We start from the raw sequence: 22,541 nt of genomic DNA, 5'->3' as shown, positions 1-22,541 counted from the left end.
TACAGTTGCGTGGTTTGCTTCTATCCATTCGCTAACAATGGCACGGACAGTTTGCTGGAGGGTGTCACGCCCTGACCTTAGAGAGCCTGTTTTATTCTCTAGTTTGTTAGGTCAGGGTGTGACTTGGGTGGGCATATGTGTTTCTATTTCTCTGTTGGCCTAGTATGGCTCCCAATCAGAGTCAGCTGTTTATCGTTGTCTCTGATTGGGGATCATACTTCGGCAGCCCTTTTTCCCCACCTGTGATTGTGGGATCTTGTTTTTGTATAGCTGCTGTGAAGCCTGCAGAACTTTACGTTCGTTTTGTATTTTCTTTGTTTTGTCGGTGTTCATCAAATAAAAGAAAGATGTACGCTTACCATGCTGCACCTTGGTCTCATTCCAACAACGAGCGTAACAGAGGGGTTGGTTGATAAAAATAAAATATTGTTTCCTCCTTATTTTGGTTCAATTTCTCATATAACTCCAAAGAGAAGGATTGACAGATACTTGTCAATAAAAAGGGACTTACACTTGTTCGACAGAAGAACATCGAAGGAATCTGCCCATAGAACGACTTCATCTTTTGACAGCCTTAAAGAAAAGACAGAAAGATACAGTGACATGTCTTCAAATGTGTATGCAACCATGCAGTTAAAGGCAATTCAACACACACACACTAACAGTTTTAGAGATTGCTCTAAAAGAGTCTACACCGTCTATCGTGTAGTCTTATTATATACAGCTGAAGTCAGAAGTTTACATACACCTTAGCCAAACACATTTAAACTGAGTTTTTCACAATTCCTGACATTTAATCTGAGTAAAAATACCCTGTCTTAGGTCAGTTAGGATCACCATTTTATTTTAAGAATATGAGATGTCAGAATAATAGTAAACAGTGATTTATTTCAGCTTATTCCCAGTGGGTCAGAAGTATACATACACTCAATTAGTATTTGGTAGCATTGCCTTTAAATTGTTTAACTTAGGTCAAACATTTCGGGTAGCCTTCGACAAGCTTCCCACAATAAGTTTGGTGAATTTTGGCCAATCCCTCCTGACAGAGCTGTTGTAACTGAGTCAGGTTTGTAGGCCTCCTTGCTCGCACACGCTTTTTCAGTTCTGACCACAAATGTTCTAAAGGATTGAGGTCAGGGCTTTGTGATGGCCACTCCAATTCCTTGACTTTGTTGTCCTTAAGCCATTTTGCCACAACTTTGGAAGTATGCTTGGGGTCATTGTCCATTTGGAAGACCCATTTGCGATCAAGCTTTAACTTCCTGACTGATGTCTTGATGTTGCTTCAATATATCCACATAATTTTCCTCCCTCATGATGACATCTATTTTGTGAAGTGCACCAGTCCCTCCTGCAGCAAAAGCACCCCCACAACATGATGCTGCCACCCCCGTGCTTCACGGTTCACGGTTGGGATGGCCATCATGGCCAAACAGTTCTATTTCTTGTTTCATCAGACCAGAGGACATTTCTCCAAAAAGTACGATCTTTGTCCCCATGTGCAGTTGCAAACCGTAGTCTGGCATTATTATGGTGGTTTTGGAGCAGTGGCTTCTTTCTTGATGAGCGGCCTTTCAGGTTATGTTGAATATAGGACTCATTTTACTGTGGATATAGATACTTTTGTATCCGTTTCCTCCAGCATCTTCACAAGGTCCTTTGCTGTTGTTCTGGGATTGATTTGCACTTTTTGCACCAAAGTACATTCATCTCTAGGAGACAGAACGCATCTCCTTCCTGAACGGTATGACGGCTACGTGGTCCCATGGTGATTATACTTGCGTACTATTGCTTGTACAGATGAACGTGGTACCTTCAGTTGTTTGGAAATTGCTCCCAAGGATGAACCAGACTTGTGGAGGTCTACAATTTCTTTTCTGAGGTCTTGGCTGATTTCTTTTGATTTTCCCATGATGTCAAGCGAAGAGGCACTGAGTTTTAAGGTAGGCATTGAAAGACATCCACAGGTACACCTCCAATTGACTCAAATGTTGTCAATTAGCCTGTCAGAAGCTTCTAAAGCCATGACATCATTTTCTGGAATTTTCCAAGCTGTTCAAAGGCACAGTCAACTTAGTGTATGTAAACTTCTGACCCACTGGAATTGTGACACAGGGAATTATAAGTGAAATAATCTGTTTGTGTCACGTTTGTCGTATGATGGAGACCAAGGTGCAGCGTGTGTATCATTCCACATTTTATTTAAACTGTGAAGTTATGCAAGACATATAAACAAAACATCAAACCGTGATGAAGAGGTGCAACATACTCTTACTCAAAATAATCTCCCTACAAAACCTAGTGGGAAAAACAACAACTTAAATATGATCCCCAATTAGAGACAATGATGACCAGCTGCCTCTAATTGGAGATCATCCCCCCCAAAAAACATAGAAATACAGAAACTAGAACCCCACAGAAATACATAAACTAGACAAAACCCCCAACATAGAAAAAGAAACTAGAACCAACATATAAATAAACTAGACAAAACCCGCTGTCATACCCTGACCTACTCTACCATAGAAAATAAAAGCTTTCTATGGTCAGGATGTGACAGTCTGTAAACAATTGTTGGAAAAATGACTTATGTCATGCAAAGTAGATGTCCTAACTGACTTGCCAACACTATAGTTTGTTAACAGGAAATTTGTGGAGTGGTTGAGAAACGAGTTTTAATGACTCCAACATAAGTGTATGTAAACTTCCGACTTCAACTGTATGACATATTTCTGGCATTGCGAGTAATAATACCTACATTGTATATCAATGGGAGGGACTGGAACAATGTCATATGATGAAAATATCTACTTACTTTCGGCATCTGGTGGCCCTGTCCTGGGCAGGGGGCAGGAACTCAGTGAAGTCGGGGTATGAGTCAGACTTATTGGACAGGCAGCCTAGTCTGGTCTTCATTCTACTCATATGAATGGGAGAATGGAATAGAACCACACAAGAAAGTACCTCTCCTGATTACTGATCACATGACATGAGAACATATGATATCAAATTTAGACTGTCCTCTGATGTAGAAATTCATCTTCACAGCTTCTTTTTAGCTAACCAACATGTACACCTACAGCTCTAAACATAGTCTTCCAGGAAAGTGCTCAGATCTAAACCTCCTGCCTATAGTCACTATGCTGATTGTTCAGTCATGAGCAAGGCCACAGCCTGTGGATCAGTGTATTGATCCATCCAATGACTACATAATTAAATGTTTGCATCCAGGTGCTCAGATGTTGGAAGTGGGAGAGCACAGTTTCAGGATGTGCCTCATGAAGTTTACTAAAACATCACTTCACATTTGTTTAATATGCACCGACCTGATGACACATAGTAATTTGCCTTCGACATATTTCTGCTTAACTCACACTACATATCACACAATCAATCTGTTCAATGTTTTTTCTATGGTGTATCATGGACACCGCTTGTTGATGTAATCATCAAATGAATGAAATGGCCAGTAATGTCCTACCTGACTTATCAAACAGTAACATTTCATATCATGACCTATTGGCCAGCTGCTGTAGGATTAGACAGATCAGACAGACATACTGATGGATCTGATTAGAGTCATTGCTCTAAGGAGACACACCAGATAGACATAGAAAGCAGGTGTAGCTCCATATGGAGAAGCCAACATGAATACCTATCAGCTAGCCACCAGAGAACATCCAATCTGGATAGTGAGCCACAAGCCTCTCTACCATGCACCCTTTTCCCCTGATAACACACACCAAACACACCAAGCACTGCTGTGAGTGCTCAATATGCCAAAATGGAATGAGCGGAATGAGTTCCCCCATCTGTAGTTAGTTACATCAGTGACATGATCTCCATCCCACTGGTGGGTAAACTGTTAGAGTACTCAGTGTTGCTTCTCCTCTTGGTGTTATTGGAATGGTCAGTCAAGCATCTGTAATCCAAGGACTCCTCTTAAATAACTGGTGTTTGCTGTATTTCTCTGCTGATGCATAAAGAGAGAGGGGTTGTTGGAAAGAAATAGTCTGGTCTTTTTATTCTTATGAACAACAGGGTAGTTAGTGTAAGTATTACTTATTTTAGTGATCATTACCCTAAAGCCAGATGCCACCAGCAGTCCCACTACAATATCAACAAACTGCTTGTATCACAAAAGCTTTTCCTTTTTCAATAACCTTGATCCCTACAGGCCACTACATTGCAAAACAATGTACACTGCTCAAAAAAATAAATGGAACACTTAAACAACACAATGTAACTCCAAGTCAATCACACTTCTGTGAAATCAAACTGTCCACTTAGGAAGCAACACTGATTGACAATAAATTTCACATGCTGTTGTGCAAATGGAAAAGACAACAGGTGGAAATTATAGGCAATTAGCAAGACACCCCCAATAAAGGACTGGTTCTGCAGGTGGTGACCACAGACCACTTCTCAGTTCCTATGCTCCTGGCTGATGTTTTGGTCACTTTTGAATGCTGGCGGTGCTTTCACTCTAGTGGTAGCATGAGACGGAGTCTACAACCCAAACAAGTGGCTCAGGTAGTGCAGCTAATCCCGGATGGCACATCAATGCGAGCTGTGGCAAGATGGTTTGCTGTGTCTGTCAGCATAGTGTCCAGAGCATGGAGGCGCTACCAGGAGACAGGCCAGTACATCAGGAGACATGGAGGAGGCCGTAGGAGGGCAACAACCCAGCAGCAGGACCACTACCTCCGCCTTTGTGCAAGGAGGAGCAGGAGGAGCACTGCCAGAGCCCTGCAAAATGACCTCCAGCAGGCCACAAATGTGCATGTGTCTGCTCAAACGGTCAGAAACAGACTCCATGAGGGTGGTATGAGGGCCCGACGTCCACAGGTGGGGGTTGTGCTTACAGCCCAACACCGTGCAGGACGTTTGGCATTTGCCAGAGAACACCAAGATTGGCAAATTCGCCACTGGCGCCCTGTGCTCTTCACAGATGAAAGCAGGTTTACACTGAGCACATGTGACAGACGTGACAGAGTCTGGAGACGCCGTGGAGAACGTTCTGTTGCCGGCAACATCCTCCAGCATGACCGGTTTGGCGGTGGGTCAGTCATGGTGTGGAGTGGCATTTCTTTGGGGGGCCGCACAGCCCTCCATGTGCTCGCCAGAGGTAGCCTGACTGCCATTAGGTACCGAGATGAGATCCTCAGACCCCTTGTGAGACCATATGCTGGTGCGGTTGGCCCTGGGTTCCTCCTAATGCAAGACAATGCTAGACCTCATATGGCTGGAGTGTGTCAGCAGTTCCTGCAAGAGGAAGGCATTGATGCTATGGACTGGCCCGCCCGTTCCCCAGACCTGAATCCAATTGAGCACATCTGGGACATCATGTCTCGCTCCATCCACCAACGCCACATTGCACCACAGACTGTCCAGGAGTTGGCGGATGCTTTAGTCCAGGTCTGGGAGGAGATCCCCCAGGAGACCATCTGCCACCTCATCAGGAGCATGCCCAGGCGTTGTAGGGAGGTCATACAGGCACGTGGAGGCCACACACACTACTGAGCCTCATTTTGACATTACATCAAAGTTGGATCAGCCTGTAGTGTGGTTTTCCACTTTAATTTTGAGTGTGACTCCAAATCCAGACCTCCATGGGTTGATAAATTGGATTTCCATTGATTCTTTTTGTGTGATTATGTTTTCAGCACATTCAACTATGTAAAGAAACAAGTATTTAAAAATATTATTTCATTCATTCAGATCTAAGATGTGTTATTTTAGTGTTCCCTTTATTTTTTTGAGCAGTGTATATTGTTGGTTAAGATGGTTTAGTTGGATGGAACATGGTGCTGCTATGAACATTGAGGTTTGGTTTGATTCAGGAATGCGTTACCATACATACTGAATATGAGTTAATTCTAGGTCACTTTGGATAAAATTGTCTGCTAAAATGTATTATATTATTATTGTATTTCAGCATCTATCTAAACTAACACTTCCTCTACAGAGAAACATTGGTGGGTGTTGGAGGTGTCATGGAGGATTGTTTTGGCGTCTGCTGTAATTGGCAAAATTGCATGCAAAAATCACTTTAATAGGCTTTCTCATCATGCACTCTTAAGATTCCACTCATAGATTCCATCTAGGCAGAGCGGGTTTATTAGAATGCTTTTGTGTGTGTGTGTGTGTGTGTGTGTGTGTGTGTGTGTGTGTGTGTGTGTGTGTGTGTGTGTGTGTGTGTGTGTGTGTGTGTGTGTGTGTGTGTGTGTGTGTGTGTGTGTGTGTGTAATTCAGGCAGTAACACAACAAAATGTGGAAAAAGTCAAGGGGTGTGAATACTTTCTGAAGGCACTGTAGGTAGGGAACACTGAACAGAACAAGACTGTAAATAACTGAATTTGGACACAATTGCAGATATAACCTTATAGTCCCAAGCTCTCGAAATGTCCCTTGACTATCACCAGATCAATATGGAAATCATCTGTGATAATTCCCTAAGATCCCTAAACTGAAAGTCCTCAATGATTATAGACCTGTTGCCCTCACGTTGTCACGGCTGTTCGAAGGAGTGGACCAAGGTACAGCATGGTTGCAGTTCCACATCTTTATTTATAGTGAAACCTGGCAATACACTAAATACTTGAACTAGCAAAACAACAAACCGTGACACAGAGAGAAACAAACACTACTCAAAGGATAATAACCCACAAAACAGGAAGAGAAAAACCCCTACTTAATCTTACATCTAGACGTTCCGCTAGCGGAACACCTGCTCCAATATCCAATGATAGGCGTGGCGCGAATTACAAATTCCTCAAAAATCCCAAAACGTCCATTTTTCAAACATATGACTATTTCACAGCATTTTAAAGACAAGACTCTCCTTTATCTAACCACACTGTCCGATTTCAAAAAGGCTTTACAGCGAAAGCAAAACATTAGATTATGTCAGCAGAGTACCCAGCCAGAAATAATCAGACACCCATTTTTCAAGCTAGCATATAATGTCACAAAAAACAAAACCACAGCTAAATGCAGCACTAACCTCTCTGGGCTAGGTGGCACCAAATCGTCCCACCTACGTAACAGCCAGTTGAATCCTGTGGCGCGATTTTCAAATACCTTAGAAATGCTATTACTTCAATTTCTCAAACATATGACTATTTTACAGCTATTTAAAGACAAGACTCTCGTTAATCTAACCACACTGTCCAATTTCAAAAAGGCTTTACAACGAAAGCAAAACATTAGATTATGTCAGCAGAGTACCCAGCCAGAAATAATCAGACACCCATTTTTCAAGCTAGCATATAATGTCACATAAACCCAAACCACAGCTAAATGCAGCACTAACCTTTGATGATCTTCATCAGATGACAACCCTAGGACATTATGTTATACAATACATGCATGTTTTGTTCAATCAAGTTCATATTTATATCAAAAAACAGCTTTTTACATCAGCATGTGACGTTCAGAACTAGCATACCCCGCAAACTTCCGGGGAATTTACTAACAATTTACTAAATTACTCACGATAAACATTCACAAAAAGCATAACAATTATTATAAGAATTATAGATACAGAACTCCTCTATACACTCGATATGACCGATTTTAAAATAGCTTTTTGGTGAAAGCACATTTTGCAATATTCTAAGTACATAGCCCAGCCATCACGGGCTAGCTATTTAGACACCCGGCAAGTTTAGCCTTCACCAAAATCAGATTTACTATAACAAAAATGTTATTACCTTTGGTGTTCTTCATCAGAATGCACTCCCAGGACTTCTACTTCAATAACAAATGTTGGTTTGGTCCAAAATAATCCATCGTTATATCCAAATAGCGGCGTTTTGTTCGTGCGTTCTAGACACTATCCGAAATGGTAAATCAGGGTTACGAGCATGGCGCAATTCGTGACAAAAAAATTCTAAATATTCCATTACCGTACTTCGAAGCATGTCAACCGCTGTTTAAAATAAATTTTTATGCAATTTATCTCGTAAAAAAGCGTTAATATTCCGACCGGGAATCTGCGTTTCGGTAAACAGAGGAAAAAACAGAAAGACGGGGGCGGCCAGTGCACACGCCTAAGCCCACTGTCCCCTGATCGGCCACTTGAGAAAGGCGATAATGTGTTTCAGCCTGGGGCTGGAATGACGACATTCAGCTTTTTCCCGGGCTCTGAGAGCCTATTGGAGCCGTGGGAAGTGTCACGTTACCGCAGAGATCCTTTGTTTTGGAAAGAGATGTCAAAGAAAGCCAATAAATGGTCAGACAGGCCACTTCCTGTAAAGGAATCTCTCAGGTTTTTGCCTGCCATATGAGTTCTGTTATACTCACAGACACCATTCAAACAGTTTTAGAAACTTTAGGGTGTTTTCTATCCATATCTAATAAGTGTATGCATATTCTAGTTACTGGGTAGGAGTAGTAACCAGATTAAATCGGGTACTTTTTTATCCGGCGGTGTAAATACTGCCCCCTAGCCCTAAGAGGCTAACCTTTGATGATCTTCATCAGATGACACGCCTAGGACATTATGTTATACAATACATGCATGTTTTGTTCAATCAAGTTCCTATTTATATCAAAAACCAGCTTTTTACATTAGCATGTGACGTTCAGAACTAGCACTCCCACCGAAAACTTCCGGTGAATTTACTAAATTTCTCACGATAAACGTTCACAAAGAACATAACAGTTATTTTAAAAATTATAGATACAGAACTCCTTTATGCAATCGAGGTGTCCAATTTTAAAATAGCTTTTCGGTGAAAGCACATTTTGCAATATTCTGAGTAGATAGCTCGCCATCACAGGCTAGCTATTTTGACACCCACCAAGTTTGACCCTCACCAAACTCAGATTTACTATAAGAAAAATTGGATTACCTTTGCTGTTCTTCGTCAGAATGCACTCCCGGGACTTCTACTTCAATAACAAATGTTGGTTTGGTTCAAAATAATCCATCCACTCGAAATTGAGCTCAGGTGCATCCTGTTTCCATTGATCATCCTTGAGATGTTTGTACAACTTGATTAGAGTCCACCTGTAGTAAATTCAATTGATTGGACATGATTTGGAAAGGCACACACCTTTCTATATACGGTCCCACAGTTGACAGTGCATGTCAGAACAAATCAGGGGAGAAGTGCTTTGGTCATGGAGGTGAACAAGAACCCACCCAATGGTCACTCTGACAGAGCTCTAAAGTTCCTCTGTGGAGATGGGAGAACCTTCCTGAAGGACATCCAGCAGCACTCCAATCAGGCCTTTATGGCAGAATGGCCACATGGAACCCACTCCTCAGTAAAAGGCACATGACAGCCTGCTTGGAGTTTGCCAAAAGGCACTTAAAGACTCAGACCATGAGAAACAATCTTTGGTCTGATGAAACCAAAGATTGAACCCTTTGGCCTGAATTCCAAGCGTCACGTCTGGAGGAAACCTGGCACCATGCATATGGTGAAGCACGGTGCTGGCAGCATCATGCTGTGGAGATGTTTTTCAGAGGCAGGGACTGGGAGACTAGTCAGAATCGAGGCAAAGATGAATGGAGCAAAGTACAGAGAGATCCTTGATGAAAACCTGCTCCAGAGCGCTCAGGACCTCAGACTGGGGCGAAGGTTCCCCTTCCAACAGGACAACGACCCTAAGCACACAGCCATGACAATGCAGGAGTGGCTTTCAGGACAAGTCTCTGAATGTCCTTGAACCCGATCGAACATCTCTGGAGAGACCTGAAAATAGCTGTGCAGCAACCTGACAGAGCTTGAGAGGATCAGCAGAGAAGAATGGGAGGAACTCCCCAATTGTAGGTGTGCCAAGCTTGTAGCGTCATACCCAAGAAGACTCTAAAAACCTGTGTTTGCTTAGTCATTATGGGGTGTTGTGTGTAAATTGATGAATTTCAGAATAAGGCAAAATGTGGAAAAGGTCAAGGGGTATGAATACTTTCCGAATGCGGTGGTAAATAGACAGCTACGAAAAATATAGATGAAAACATCAGACTGAAAGTATAGATGAAAACTCTCTTGGTAAATAATGTGTGTCAGTATTACTGATTCCTGCTAGTAGCTCACTAGTCCCTATGAGGTGTCTAGTTATACAGGTTATGAGCTCTATATGCAATTAGTTGTTGGTAGCGGCGTCGAGGGAACAAGCAAGGTTCAACACGACCACGCTATTATCCCGCACTCAGTCTCTGTGGTTCATATGAGCCCCCAAATGAGCTGTCTGTGTCTAGCTCAACGCTTTTCATTCCCTACAGAGGAGTATGGGAATGATACAGTATTGCTGTGCGATAGGAGCACGACATAAATGCCTATTTCATCTCAGAGTTTATACAAAAGCAGAACATATAAACCCAGTTGTTGAAAAACAAAATACTGAACAACAATAAGTATTTTGCATGCCGTGGCCTAATACAAATAGCTCCAAAGTATACAGCAAATACAGTGCTATCGTCACCATAAAAGGTGAATGGAGGCGTTTTCCAGGTGGAATTTTTATGCTCATTTACGACTGCACAGTTTTACAACAGATCTGATTTATAATGGGAAATATGCTTATGTACTGTATAGGGTGCGCCAAGTTTATAAATCTCAATATTTTTGTACCTGCGCAGACATTTCAGAAATCTTCATCCAAATTGAAGTTAGTGATCGCTGTTCTGATGTCCAGAAGCTGTTTTCGGTCATAGGGTAGCATAAATATTATGTAAAAAATAGTTACAATCAGCGAAAAAAAGCACAAAAAATAGCAGAATTGGTCAGGAGCCCGTAAGACGGCACCTATGCACTGCCATAACTCCAAACTTACAGTATTCTAAAGGGGAAGTTGTCTTGTTTGAAGTATGTCTTGTGATATGTGTTGTCTGTAAATGGAGTGTTGTATGTCCTGTGCTTTGATTTTGTGTATGTTTGCCAGGAACTGCTGTATGTTGCCAGACGACTTCCCCTAGAGCAGGGGTGTCAAACTCAAATACCCAGTGGGCCAAAATGTAAAACCTGAACAAAGTCACGGGCCAACATTGAACAAATGAACCTTTTAATATGGACCCAAACAAGTTTTGCTTTAACATTGAATATGGAACAAGCATCGCTTATTACCATACAATATATAATTTAATAGTGGAGACATGCAAAATCGAATTTCAAATGAAAAAACACATCAATGGCATTCATTTATTAAATAAATAAAATTTAGATAAAAATCGTATGCCTCTTTTCTATTTGCAGCCTTCTGATTTAAATACCAAAATAAACTTTTTCCACTGGCTAATAATTTTACAAATAAAATGATAATAAATCAATCAACCATTCAAGCCCATGCCTTGTAGCAAGAAAAAGTGCACAAAGAAAACGTTAATTATTGCACACTGATCTAATCTGATGTGCCCAAACCAGACACCTGGCATCTCTTCTTGGATGCTAGTTCATCAATGTCTGGGCTCAGGCTCTGAGCTGAAGAAATCCTCAGTATCGAGCGAAGGTGTTCATCAGTCAGACGTCTCCTGTGAGTTGTTTTGGTCATCTTCATCGAGGAGAAAAGTTGCTCGCATAGATAAGTGCTGCCGAACATGGAGAGCATCTGAGCAGCTTGGGTGCGGAGCTGAGGCATTGTGTCAGGGATGAACCGTGGAAACTGTGCGGCGCCCACAGCATCATACTTTGACTTCAGCGTGTCGTTGCACTGGAGTTCAATCAGCTCCATTTGGATGTTGGTTGGTGCATTTTCCACATCAACTGCGAAGGGATTACTAAGCAGTTCAAACCTACATTTCTGGACATCGAAGTCGGCAAATTGCCGGCTAAACTCAGCGGCGAGAACACTGAGTTTTTCAGCAAACTGTGCGCATGCGAACATGACGGTAGAGATCTGCGCTTTTATGGTTTGGCAGCAGGGAAAATGGCAAGGGTTTCCTTGCAGCATCTGATTCTCCCACAGGCACAGTTTAGTTTTAAAGGTCCTCACTGCAGCGTACATGTCTGTGATGATGCGCCCCCGCCCCTGAAGCTGCAGGTTCAGCGCATCGAGATGGCTCGAGATGTCACAGAGAAAGGCCAGCTCACACAGAAACTTTTGCTCCTGGAGCTCTGCTGTATCCTTCCCTTTGGTTTCCAGGAATTGACATATTTCCTCACGCAGCTCGAAACATCTGTTCAGTACTTTTCCTCTGCTTAGCCATCTCACCTCTGTGTGATATGGCATGTCTGCGTATTCCGAACCACACTCCTCTAGAAACATTTTAAACTGGCAGTGATTCAGACCTTTGGCTCTTATAAAGTTAACTACCTGTGTTACTGTGGTCATAACATGTTCCATCTTTAGGGCTTTGGCACACAGTGATTCCTGATGTATGATGCAGTGGTAAACAGTTAGCTCACCTGCACAGTTCTCAAAACAGGTTTGTCTTTTACATATGTAAACAGATATTCTGCCTCCCACTTGTCCAGAAAGCTCCTGTTTTCTGCCTTTCTTTTTGCCATTTTTGGGAAGGGATAGCGCGCTGACCGTTGTAGCGTCTATGTTGCTATGACTACTGTCACAGAGGAGAGGGCGTTTCTGGGTCCTGTCCTGATTGGCGCGCGAAAACAACAGCAGAGCATTATGGGATTCGTAGTATTAGCGGTGAATGCGCTGTATAATACCGGCGGGCCAGCTCTAGTAGTAATTTGGTATTGTCTCGCGGGCCAAATATAATTACCCCGCAGGCCAAATTTGGCCCGCGGGCCAGAGTTTGACACCCATGCCCTAGAGGGACAATAAAGTATTCAATCAATCAATCTCTGCAGTGGAGAGCAGAGCTGTGTTTTCACGTTTTCTCTGCTCTGCAGCGAGCTGAATCTCTTCACCTACATTGGGTGGGAACACGTGGCTGTCTGCCTGCCTGCAGAGCTATTTATAAAGTTCTGTGACAAATCTGTGTAGTCAGGGGGAAGCCACTTAATGTTCTATTCAGCCATGCAGCAGGCACGGACTCCTGGAGGGGCTGCTATAAAAAGGATTCCAAATTTGAACATGTCAGTTGCCTCATGAATTTTTTATATGACAACATTCGCAATTCCTTAAAAAGATGCCTGGTTGCTGAAAAGGGATCCTGAAAGTACTGGGTCTAAAAATTCGCTTTGATGTTGTTTTGGTGCCTTACGGTATTCTGTGCCATGTTTTTCTTGTTCTTAGTGTGGAGAATGTAGTTGGAGAGCAGATCCTGGTATGTCCATCTGTCAAGGAAACATCACTGGCCTTGACATTTGGCCTTGAACATGTATCGGTTCAAATCAGTGTATTGTTTGTTGGAATACCACTGCAGGGTATAAAACACTGCATGAATAACCAACCTGGTCTCAGAGCATTTCATATTATTCTGTACTTATATGATATGTTACGTTTTGCATGGTATGTATTACTTTGTGAATGTCCATCACCAATTTCATTTGATATGTTACGAATTAATTTGTAATATATGTTATGAATATGCAAAACGTACAATATGTTACAAATTTGCTAAAAGTGGTATATGTTACGAATTTAAAAAAAATTACAGTAGGTTACAAATTAGAAAAACTTTTGCAAAATATACATGTTAACCTGTTAGGGCTAGGGGGCAGTATTTGCACGGCTGGATAAAAAAAATTTACCCGATTTAATCTGGTTACTAATCCTACCCAGTAACTAGAATATGCATATACTTATTATATATGGATAGAAAACACTCTAAAGTTTCTAAAACTGTTTGAATGGTGTCTGTGAGTATAACAGAACTCATTTGGCAGGCAAAACCCTGAGACATTTTCTGACAGGAAGTGGATACCTGATGTGTTGTATTACCTTTAAACCTATGCCATTGAAAAACACAGGGGCTGAGGAATATTTTGGCACTTCCTATTGCTTCCACTAGATGTCCCCAGCCTTTACAAAGTGTTTTGAGTCTTCTGGAGGGAGATCTGACCGAACAAGAGCCATGGAACGATGATGGCCCATTAGACACCTGGCGCGCGAGTTCATGTTGGGTACCCTCGTTCCAATACGTTATAAAAGAGAATGCATTCGTCCACCTTGAATATTATTCATGTTCTGGTTAAAAAAGGCCCTAATGATTTATGCTATACAACGTTTGACATGTTTGAACGAACGTAAATATATTTTTCCCCCTCGTTCATGAAGTGAAGTCCGGCGGGCTTAGATCATGTGCTAACAAGACGGAGATTTTTGGACATAAATGATGAGCTTTTTTGAACAAAACTACATTCGTTATGGACCTGTGATACCTGGAAGTGACATCTGATGAAGAGAATCAAAGGTAATGGATTATTTACATAGTATTTTCGATTTTAGATCTCCCCAACATGACGACTAGTCTGTATCGCACCGCGTATTTTTCTGGGCGCAGTGCTCAGATTATTGCAAAGTGTGATTTCCCAGTAAGGTTATTTTTAAATCTGGCAAGTTGATTGCGTTCAAGAGATGTAAATCTATAATTCTTTAAATGACAATATAATATTTTACCAATGTTTTCTAATTTTAATTATTTAATTTGTGATGCTGACTTGACTGCCGGTTATTGGAGGGAAACGATTTCCTCAACATCAATGCCATAGTAAAACGCTGTTTTTGGATATAAATATGAACTTGATAGAACTAAAAATGCATGCATTGTCTAACATAATGTCCTAGGAGTGTCATCTGATGGAGATTGTAAAAGGTTAGTGCATCATTTTAGCTGGTTTTATGGTTTTGGTGACCCTGTCTTTGAATTGACAAAACATTACACACAACTCTTGTAAATGTACTGTCCTAACATACTCTAAATTTATGCTTTCGCCGTAAAACCTTTTTGAAATCGTAAAACGTGGTTAGATTAAGGAGATGTTTATCTTTCAAAGGGTGTAAAATAGTTGTATGTTTGAAAAATTTGAATTTTGACATTTATTTGGATTCAAATTTGCCGCTCTTGAAATGCACCTGCTGTTGATGGAGTGCACCACGGGTGGGACGCCTGCGTCCCACCTAGCCCATAGAGGTTAAGAATTTGCTAAACGTGTTATATGTTACGAACTTCCAAAAAGTACAATAGGCTAGGGGTTAGGGTTAAGTTTAAGAGTTAGGTTGCAGGGTGAGGGAAGGGTTAATGTTAAGGGAAGGTTTAGCTTACATGCTGAGTAGTTTCAAAGTAGCAAGCAGTTGATGAGATTTGAACTCGAGATTTGAGAACTCGAGATTTGAAATCTTTGGGTTACTAGATATTTGCGTTTTACACCGAACCATCCACCATTACCAAGCACCCAACTTTAGTTTTTTCCTTAATAATCTTAGTGCGGAAATCCCGTTACCGGGATCAAATTCGACAACATCAGGTGAAATCGGAGCGCGCCAAATCAAAATACAAAATCGTAATATTAAACATTCATGAAAATACAAGTGTCTTACATCGTTTAAAAGCTTAACTTCTTGTTAATCCAGCCGCTATGTCAGATTTCAAAAAGGCTTTACGGCGAAAGCATACCATGTGATTATCTGAGGACAGCGCCCCGCGTACAAAAGCATTACAAACATTTTCCAAACAAGCAGAGGCATCACGAAAGTCAGAAATAGCGATAAAATAAATCACTTACCTTTAAAGATCTTCCTCTGTTTGCAATCCCAAGGGTCCCAGCTTCATAACAAATGGTCGTTTTGTACGATAAAGTCCTTCTTTATATCCCCAAAAAGTCAGTTTAGTTGGCGCGCTTGATTCAGTAATCCACAGGTTTCCCTCGTTCAAAATGCATACAAATGAATCCCAAAAGTTAGCAATAAACTTCGTCCAAACAAGTCAAACGTTTCTAATCAATCCTCAGGCACCCTAATATGTAAATAAATTATGAAATTTAAGACAGAGAATAGTATGTTCATTACCAGAGAATGAAGTGCGCGCCCTCATCCATGTGTGCCACAATACTACAGCCAAAATGGGAGCCACCTAGAAAAACTACAAATTCTAGCTCATTTTTCAAAAAACAAACCTGAAACTCTTTCTAAAGACTGTTGACATCTACTGGAAGCCCTAGGAACTGCAACCTGGGGGGTATTCCATTGATTTTCCCATAGACAGCCATTTCAATGAGTGGTGAGCTCCAAAAATATTTTTTTACGAATGGATTCTTCTCGGGTTTTTGCCTGCCATATCAGTTGTGTTATACTCACAGACATTAATTTGACAGTTTTAGAAACTTTAGAGTTTTCTATCAAATTCTACCATTATATGCATATCCTAGCTTATGGGCCTGAGTAACAGGCAGTTTACTTTGGGCACGTCAGTCATCCGAATTTCCGAATACTGCCCCCGGCCCTCAAGAAGTTTTAAGCAACCATCTGTGTTATGTAACCATACCAAATGTAACGTATGTGACCGACCGGCTCGATTCGGTCTTATGTAGCAAAATTTGAAATTGGTGAAAAGTAGACTCGGAGCTAGAAAATTGTATATCATACAATGCAGTTGAGGAACAATGGGAAAGTAATTCTGCTTTGAAAGTTGACAAACTGTAACCTCACTTTTGAGAAAATGGCCCTTGAATGTTTTGGTACACCTACTGGAGAGCTCTTTCTTGTCTACACCCATTCAGCGCCACCCATCTCTTTCAGGATTCACATGTGAGGCCATGTACTAAACAACCAAAGATTAAGCCTAAAGTCTGGTTTAAACTACGGTGTGTTCGTAAATTAAATCTGGAGTGCGCTCTGGGCGTTCGTAAATTCAGAGTGCTATCAATATTGTCGTTCGTAAATTCAGAGCGTTTCACTCTCGGAACATTCAGAGTGCACACTGGATGCTCTGGCTGAGGAGTAGGGTTGATCCAAGCGTTCTGACCTCACAACGGCAGTCAACCATCCAAGCTAACTGGCTAACGTTGGCTAGCTTGCTAGCTACTTCCAGACACAAATTAGAGAACACCTCACTTTGACCATTTTACTCGCCCTGGCAGAGCTGGTTAGGCTGTTTTCATGTTATTCAGAGCATTGGTGACTGTAACTGTGCTTTGCAACAATTGAATTAGACTTGTTTGCTGACGTTTACTGACACCAACCATATTCAACGGGTGTTGAGCGTTCATAAATTCGTCAGTTAATCTGCGCTCTGGAACACTCAGACAAGAGTGCTCTGAAATAGCCACTGTCTATCGACAGTTGTTGCAGTGATATCATGAGCATTCTATTGAAATTGTTACTTGCATAGTGGAGTCTTTTGTTTAGACATGTAGCTAGCTAGCTAAACAATTAACCATAATCCCAACTCATAACGTTACTACCCTGCATGAATCTGCAGGTAGTTTACCAACCAGGTTCAATGTTAGCTGGCTAACATTAGGCTATAACTAGCATTGCAAATGGCTCTGAGATACAAATAATATAATTACACAGATCATACACGTAACGTTAGCTAGCCAGCCAGCCAGCTAACTTAAGCTAGCTAGCTAACAGTACACTTTCACTTGAAATGAAAATTACTTTCTGACAAAATTAGAAATGTGTAATATCTGAAAATGTCGGTAGATAGACTATTTTTACCCATATACATGGATGGACACTTCTCCGTCTCTATCACAGATGCCATGGTTGCCTTTAGTTTGAATCCGGAGACAGGTGTTTTACACAACAGCCTTCTGTGTGATCTCTTTTCAACCCCGTCTGCATATTTGCAATCAAACGCCAGACTTTTCTCCAGTTCCTTAGCTATCAAACTCTAATTCCACTGATTTCAAAACTCGGTCCTCCAGAAAGTGGAGAGCAACACTTATGCGCTTGTACTATGTAATATCTTTCAAAAAAGCTGAGTTAGAAAGGATTACCTACACATACTGACCAGCTCATATTATAGACAGAAGTGGCTACATGGCAGACCAATCCAAACTCATCTCTCGGCATGCCCAGCCCACTCATTATCTCCGCTAATCATGGCTAGCAGGAAGGTTGGTGCCTTTTCCTGTGGCTAAACCAACTAGCCTCGTAATTTAACAATTGCATTTGTATTTACAGATGGCATACAAATTTGATATTAAGGCACATGAAAGTTCACATGTTCCCGAAGGCATTTCTGCCAAAGAAAAACGCATATGAAAACGTTTACGTTCAAATAACTTTCCTGTGAAGTATTGACGCGCGACATACGCCTAGTTTCCTGAAACGAGTCACATATCATACTAAATCAAGTGTCTCTGATTTATGTACAGAATAATACAAAATGCTCTGAGACCAGGTTGGAATAACCACCCTGTTGACTTGGTGCAAGCAGTTTCCCACCATGCAGAGTTTCTCTCTGTTGCTAAAGTACAGTATTATCTAAATGTTGCATTAGGTATGGAGAGAAGCAGTTGCTGCAATCACTTATTTCCCCTGTGAGTTAAACATCATGGGAACACTGAATAATTCTGTGTCCTTTTTATTTATTGTGTGTATCTGTGTGTGTGCCTACTTTTGCATAAGGGTATGCGCATGCACACATTTGGATACTGTCTGTGTCCCTGTCCGAAAGATGAGTGCCCCTGCTGAGACCTTCCCAGACTGTTTTTGGGCTATTTCTGGCCTTACAGACCTATGCTGCTCTGCTGGCTTTGTTTTTAAGGCTGGGGTTGTCCGCCTGTCCCTGCCCTGCTCTGTCTATCCGTCTATCTGCCTGATGTCCAGTTTGTCCAGTTTGGGGCAAACTTGACTCCGTTTGAACTGATTCCATCCTTCTCTGTACCTTCTTTCCATCCCTACCTCATCACTCTCTATATCTCTCACATCCCTATTTGTGTACGTGTAGCCACTGCCAACGGTTACCCTTCATGAACATTGTTATGTGGACCCCCAGCTATCATGCTTTTATCCACAGAGGCATTGACCTTACCCTCTCAGGTAATCTAACTCTAAAATTAGCCCTGTTGTCTGTTCTGCAGGGTACAGCTTGCTGTCTCACTGATGTCCTTGCCTTGTTATGCCAGCTTTGCAGTATATGACACTGAGTGTAGGCTATCTCTATACACTCTCATAGAGTAGACCTGATCCTCATAAACACATCAGCCCTGATGTATGGCGCACCTCGACAGGCATGGGGTAAAGCCAGGACAGAAGCCTCCAGTCTCAGTTCATCAAACTAACAGTCTATCTATTTTTACCCTAGCTCTCTTCAGGCACAGTGATGTACGATCACATTAATGTAACTTTTGTTCCCCAGAGAGGTTGATTTTCACGTGTGCTGCTGCCCAGTAGGCTACAATGGAATCTAATGCACTCATTACCATATCAAATAAGAAATTAAGACACACTTGCATGCACACACGCACGCACGCACACCCACGCAAACACACACACACACACACACACACATTCACTGCCCCCTGGAGGTGGAAGTTGGGGACTGAGGCATATGACACAAGGGCAGTAAGGACGCTGAGCAAGGCCATATACCCATCCAGCCCTGAGCGATGAGGACAGTTCTATTTAAACTAAATTTATGCAGAGTGGTCATGTTAATGGGGACATTTGGATGTAATATTGGCTAAAAATAACATTGTGCAGAGCATCACAGCATGCAATTTATAATTACATTTTAAGCTTTTGTTTTCATCTCTGTTTCAGAATCATTGTGCGGTTTACAACGAGCACAGACATGTGCTTAGTTATTCAACCTTAGAACAACAAAACTACATTTATTTGTTCATTTGCTCTGGAGTCATGCTCCGTACGGTGATAATACAGCCAGGTCGTTCAAGATTGATGTTGAAATTAAACATCTATCCATGTCCTAAAGATGATGGGAAATGGCTTCAAAGCTTGGGTTGTACTACAGCATTGTGGATGGAGGTGGTGGACTCTGGATCAGAAGGTTGTCTGTTCGATCCCAGCCTCGGACACTGTTTTTTTTATTTTATTTCTTTCATTTTTGGTTTTAACCTCTAAAAGTCTAAGACGTTGGGGGGGTGGGGTACTAAGCTAACATATGGAATTGTTTTAAGATGGTCATATCATGGATCATTAAGCTATTTGATTAAGAATTCGAAGACCCCTTTTGTTATAAAATTATGTTGAGAAAATATTTGATAAAATATTGAATTTGGCCTTTACTACCATAGCCCCTACAAACGCATTGAATAACACAGTTCTAAATGGCAAAAAATAAATCATAAGAAATAAGGTTTTCAAGTGTCTAGGAGATGTAAGAAAAATAATTTTTGTCACATATTTACAACAAAACTTCCTCCATACTTCCATTCGTTTGTATGGGTTACCTTCAGACGAGTCTTGTGCCACTATCGCATTCGTGCAAGTCTCCCCTTTCTATAGATCATAATAGTTTGTATGCTAAACCGTTCGGACGCTACAGACCTTTAATTGAGAAGACCAATTTTCGGGATGTCTCATGGTCTGACAAACATCGCTACCTTCGACTGCAGATGCGGAAGGGCGAATGGGCGGATAAGGTGGATTGAGACGCAGCCCATGCAGATATCTCTATCTTAAACTGACAGATTTTGCAGAGGATTTTTATTGTGTTACTTAGATTGATGCACGTGTGCATCGATAGACTCTTAAGGATGAACCATATCCCAAAACTTAACCTTTCAGAATAAGTGCCAAAACCTAACCCTTAACTTTGAAATTTGACGTTTGGTGAAATGGAACGATACAGAGCAACAGGAGCAACAAAAACACATAGAAATGTTACGTTTGGAGCAACTACGAAATTTGACATTTAGAGAACGTGGATCAACGTCTAATTATGCAGTGAAACTGTGAGAGCTTGTTGGATAGTAACCACTGGGCTGATGATTATGAAGTAGATGATTACACGTTTGAACATTGCCCTTAATTTTTTTTATTTTTTTTATGTTATTTTCTGCTAAGTCAGTAATGATGCTCTTAATCCTGACTTTAGGTTTTTATGTAATCAATGTATTTGGGGGATTAGGTTTGCAGACCACTCCATCCAGACTGAATAAGCTTGACAGCTCATTCTGTTGAAAGCTTTCACAGTTACTAACCCTATGTAGGGTCAGTTGGCTTAAAAATACTGTAGCTGTATCTAGATTTAGGTTTCCTCTTTCAAACGCACACTTTTTGGATGTAGATGTTCATATAATGTTTCTGTGTTGAGAGTGGCCAGGCAGAATCTCTGTTTGATTAGGGGCAGGTTTTTGGGTGAAATATGCTGAAGAGGGTGGGAGGAGTATTGAGATGTAAGGGACGAGGGAGTGGAGAGAGCGATATTGATTATTTCTGTACACAAGGATGATAAATATTTGTTGGGTTACCCTTGTGTGAGAAATGAAAAAGAGGTGAGATAATGATTGAGATAGAAGAGAGAGGTGTTAAACCTGTAGGTGGGATTTGTGGGTGCTTCAAATCCCCTCTGTCTGTAGCTCCTCCACTGTCTGACATTTACTGGCACACACGCACAGATACTACAATTTCTAAATGTGTAAACAATGCACTGCTGTTGTAAATAATCAATAACCAAAACCAAACTATATTTGGAGTAGCAAACAAACTATCCTCTCATGTATCTAACAGTGTGTTTCCAGATGATGACAGTCATCTGTCCAGTAAACGAACAGTCTCCATCTTTTCTATTCTGGTGATCAGACACATTGACAGCAGATGTACATAACGACAGTCTGCTTCCCATCCTTTATCCATAGTGGACTTAAGTAATGTAGCGATCTACTAGTAAGATGAATATGGATGATGTTTTACCTTAGCCCTGTTGTGTATTTGATCAGCGCAGGTGGACAGTTTCTCTCTTTTCCTCCCAAGCGTACGTTTGAGATGAACAAGCCGCTATTTATCCACATTGGTGTGTGCGTGACTGTGTGTGTGTTTGTCTGTGATGGCACTCCTCTTGTGTGGCGATTATATCTGATGTTACTGTTACAATTGCCGTAAGTAGGAGGCTAGGAGCCAGGCAGCATGCTCATCAGTGTGAAAACATGGTAGGGGGGAACGGAAACTGGGAGAGGGGGTTAGGAAGAGGGAGAAACAGAGAAGGAGGGAAAGGCACAGAGAACCCTTACAGAAAATCCACATGATTTCACATGATTTCACGTGAACATTCACGTGAAAAAAAATTATTTTTGGAACACTTCACTTGAAATCACGTTTTCATATGTGTAGTTTCATGTAATCACATGTTGATTTACATGTTGTCACATTAACTTCACATAAGAGCACGTGACCACATGAAAACATGTGAAAACATGTTTTTGGAACAATTCATATCTGATCAAGTGAAATGCATGTGTTTTTGCAGTAAGGGAATTCTCTGAAGACAAGTCAAGCTCTAGCAGCGTGGTTGTTTAGATGATGTATGGCTATAAATATACAGTGGCTGAATATAAATATACTTTTCTGGACAGGGGCTATATAAAAACAGTTCTAAACAGGATCTTTATAAAAAATAATATACTGTTCTAGGCACTGTAGGGATAAAAGGTGGGACAGAAACATTGTTCAGCTGATAGAAGATAATAATGATGCTGGTAGATGGAATAAAGCTGTAACGTTGTGCGCTGAGAGTCGGGAAGCAAGTACAGGGAGGGAGTGTTTTAATG

The 22,541-nt window shown here is 41.3% G+C and overlaps 1 protein-coding gene across 1 annotated transcript in view; it reads right to left on the bottom strand.

Moving 5' to 3' along the window:
• Window positions 1-21,923, bottom strand: part of LOC106584092 (regulator of G-protein signaling 8) — a 33,641-nt gene extending 11,718 nt beyond the window's left edge. Inside the window, exons 1-3 of the mRNA XM_014168929.2 lie at window positions 21,688-21,923; window positions 2,816-2,917; window positions 512-573 (exon numbers count right to left, since the gene is read on the bottom strand). Of these exons, the coding sequence (XP_014024404.2) occupies window positions 512-573; window positions 2,816-2,917; window positions 21,688-21,785 (262 nt within the window). The 5' untranslated portion in view covers window positions 21,786-21,923. The remainder of the gene's footprint in view (window positions 1-511; window positions 574-2,815; window positions 2,918-21,687) is intronic.
• Window positions 21,924-22,541: the final 618 nt, after the last annotated feature.

The sequence above is a fragment of the Salmo salar genome, chromosome ssa23, assembly GCF_905237065.1.
Source record: "Salmo salar chromosome ssa23, Ssal_v3.1, whole genome shotgun sequence".
Taxonomy (NCBI): domain Eukaryota; kingdom Metazoa; phylum Chordata; class Actinopteri; order Salmoniformes; family Salmonidae; genus Salmo; species Salmo salar.
The sequence above is the reverse complement of the archived record's forward strand: the minus strand, read 5'-3'. Positions and strand labels throughout refer to the sequence as shown.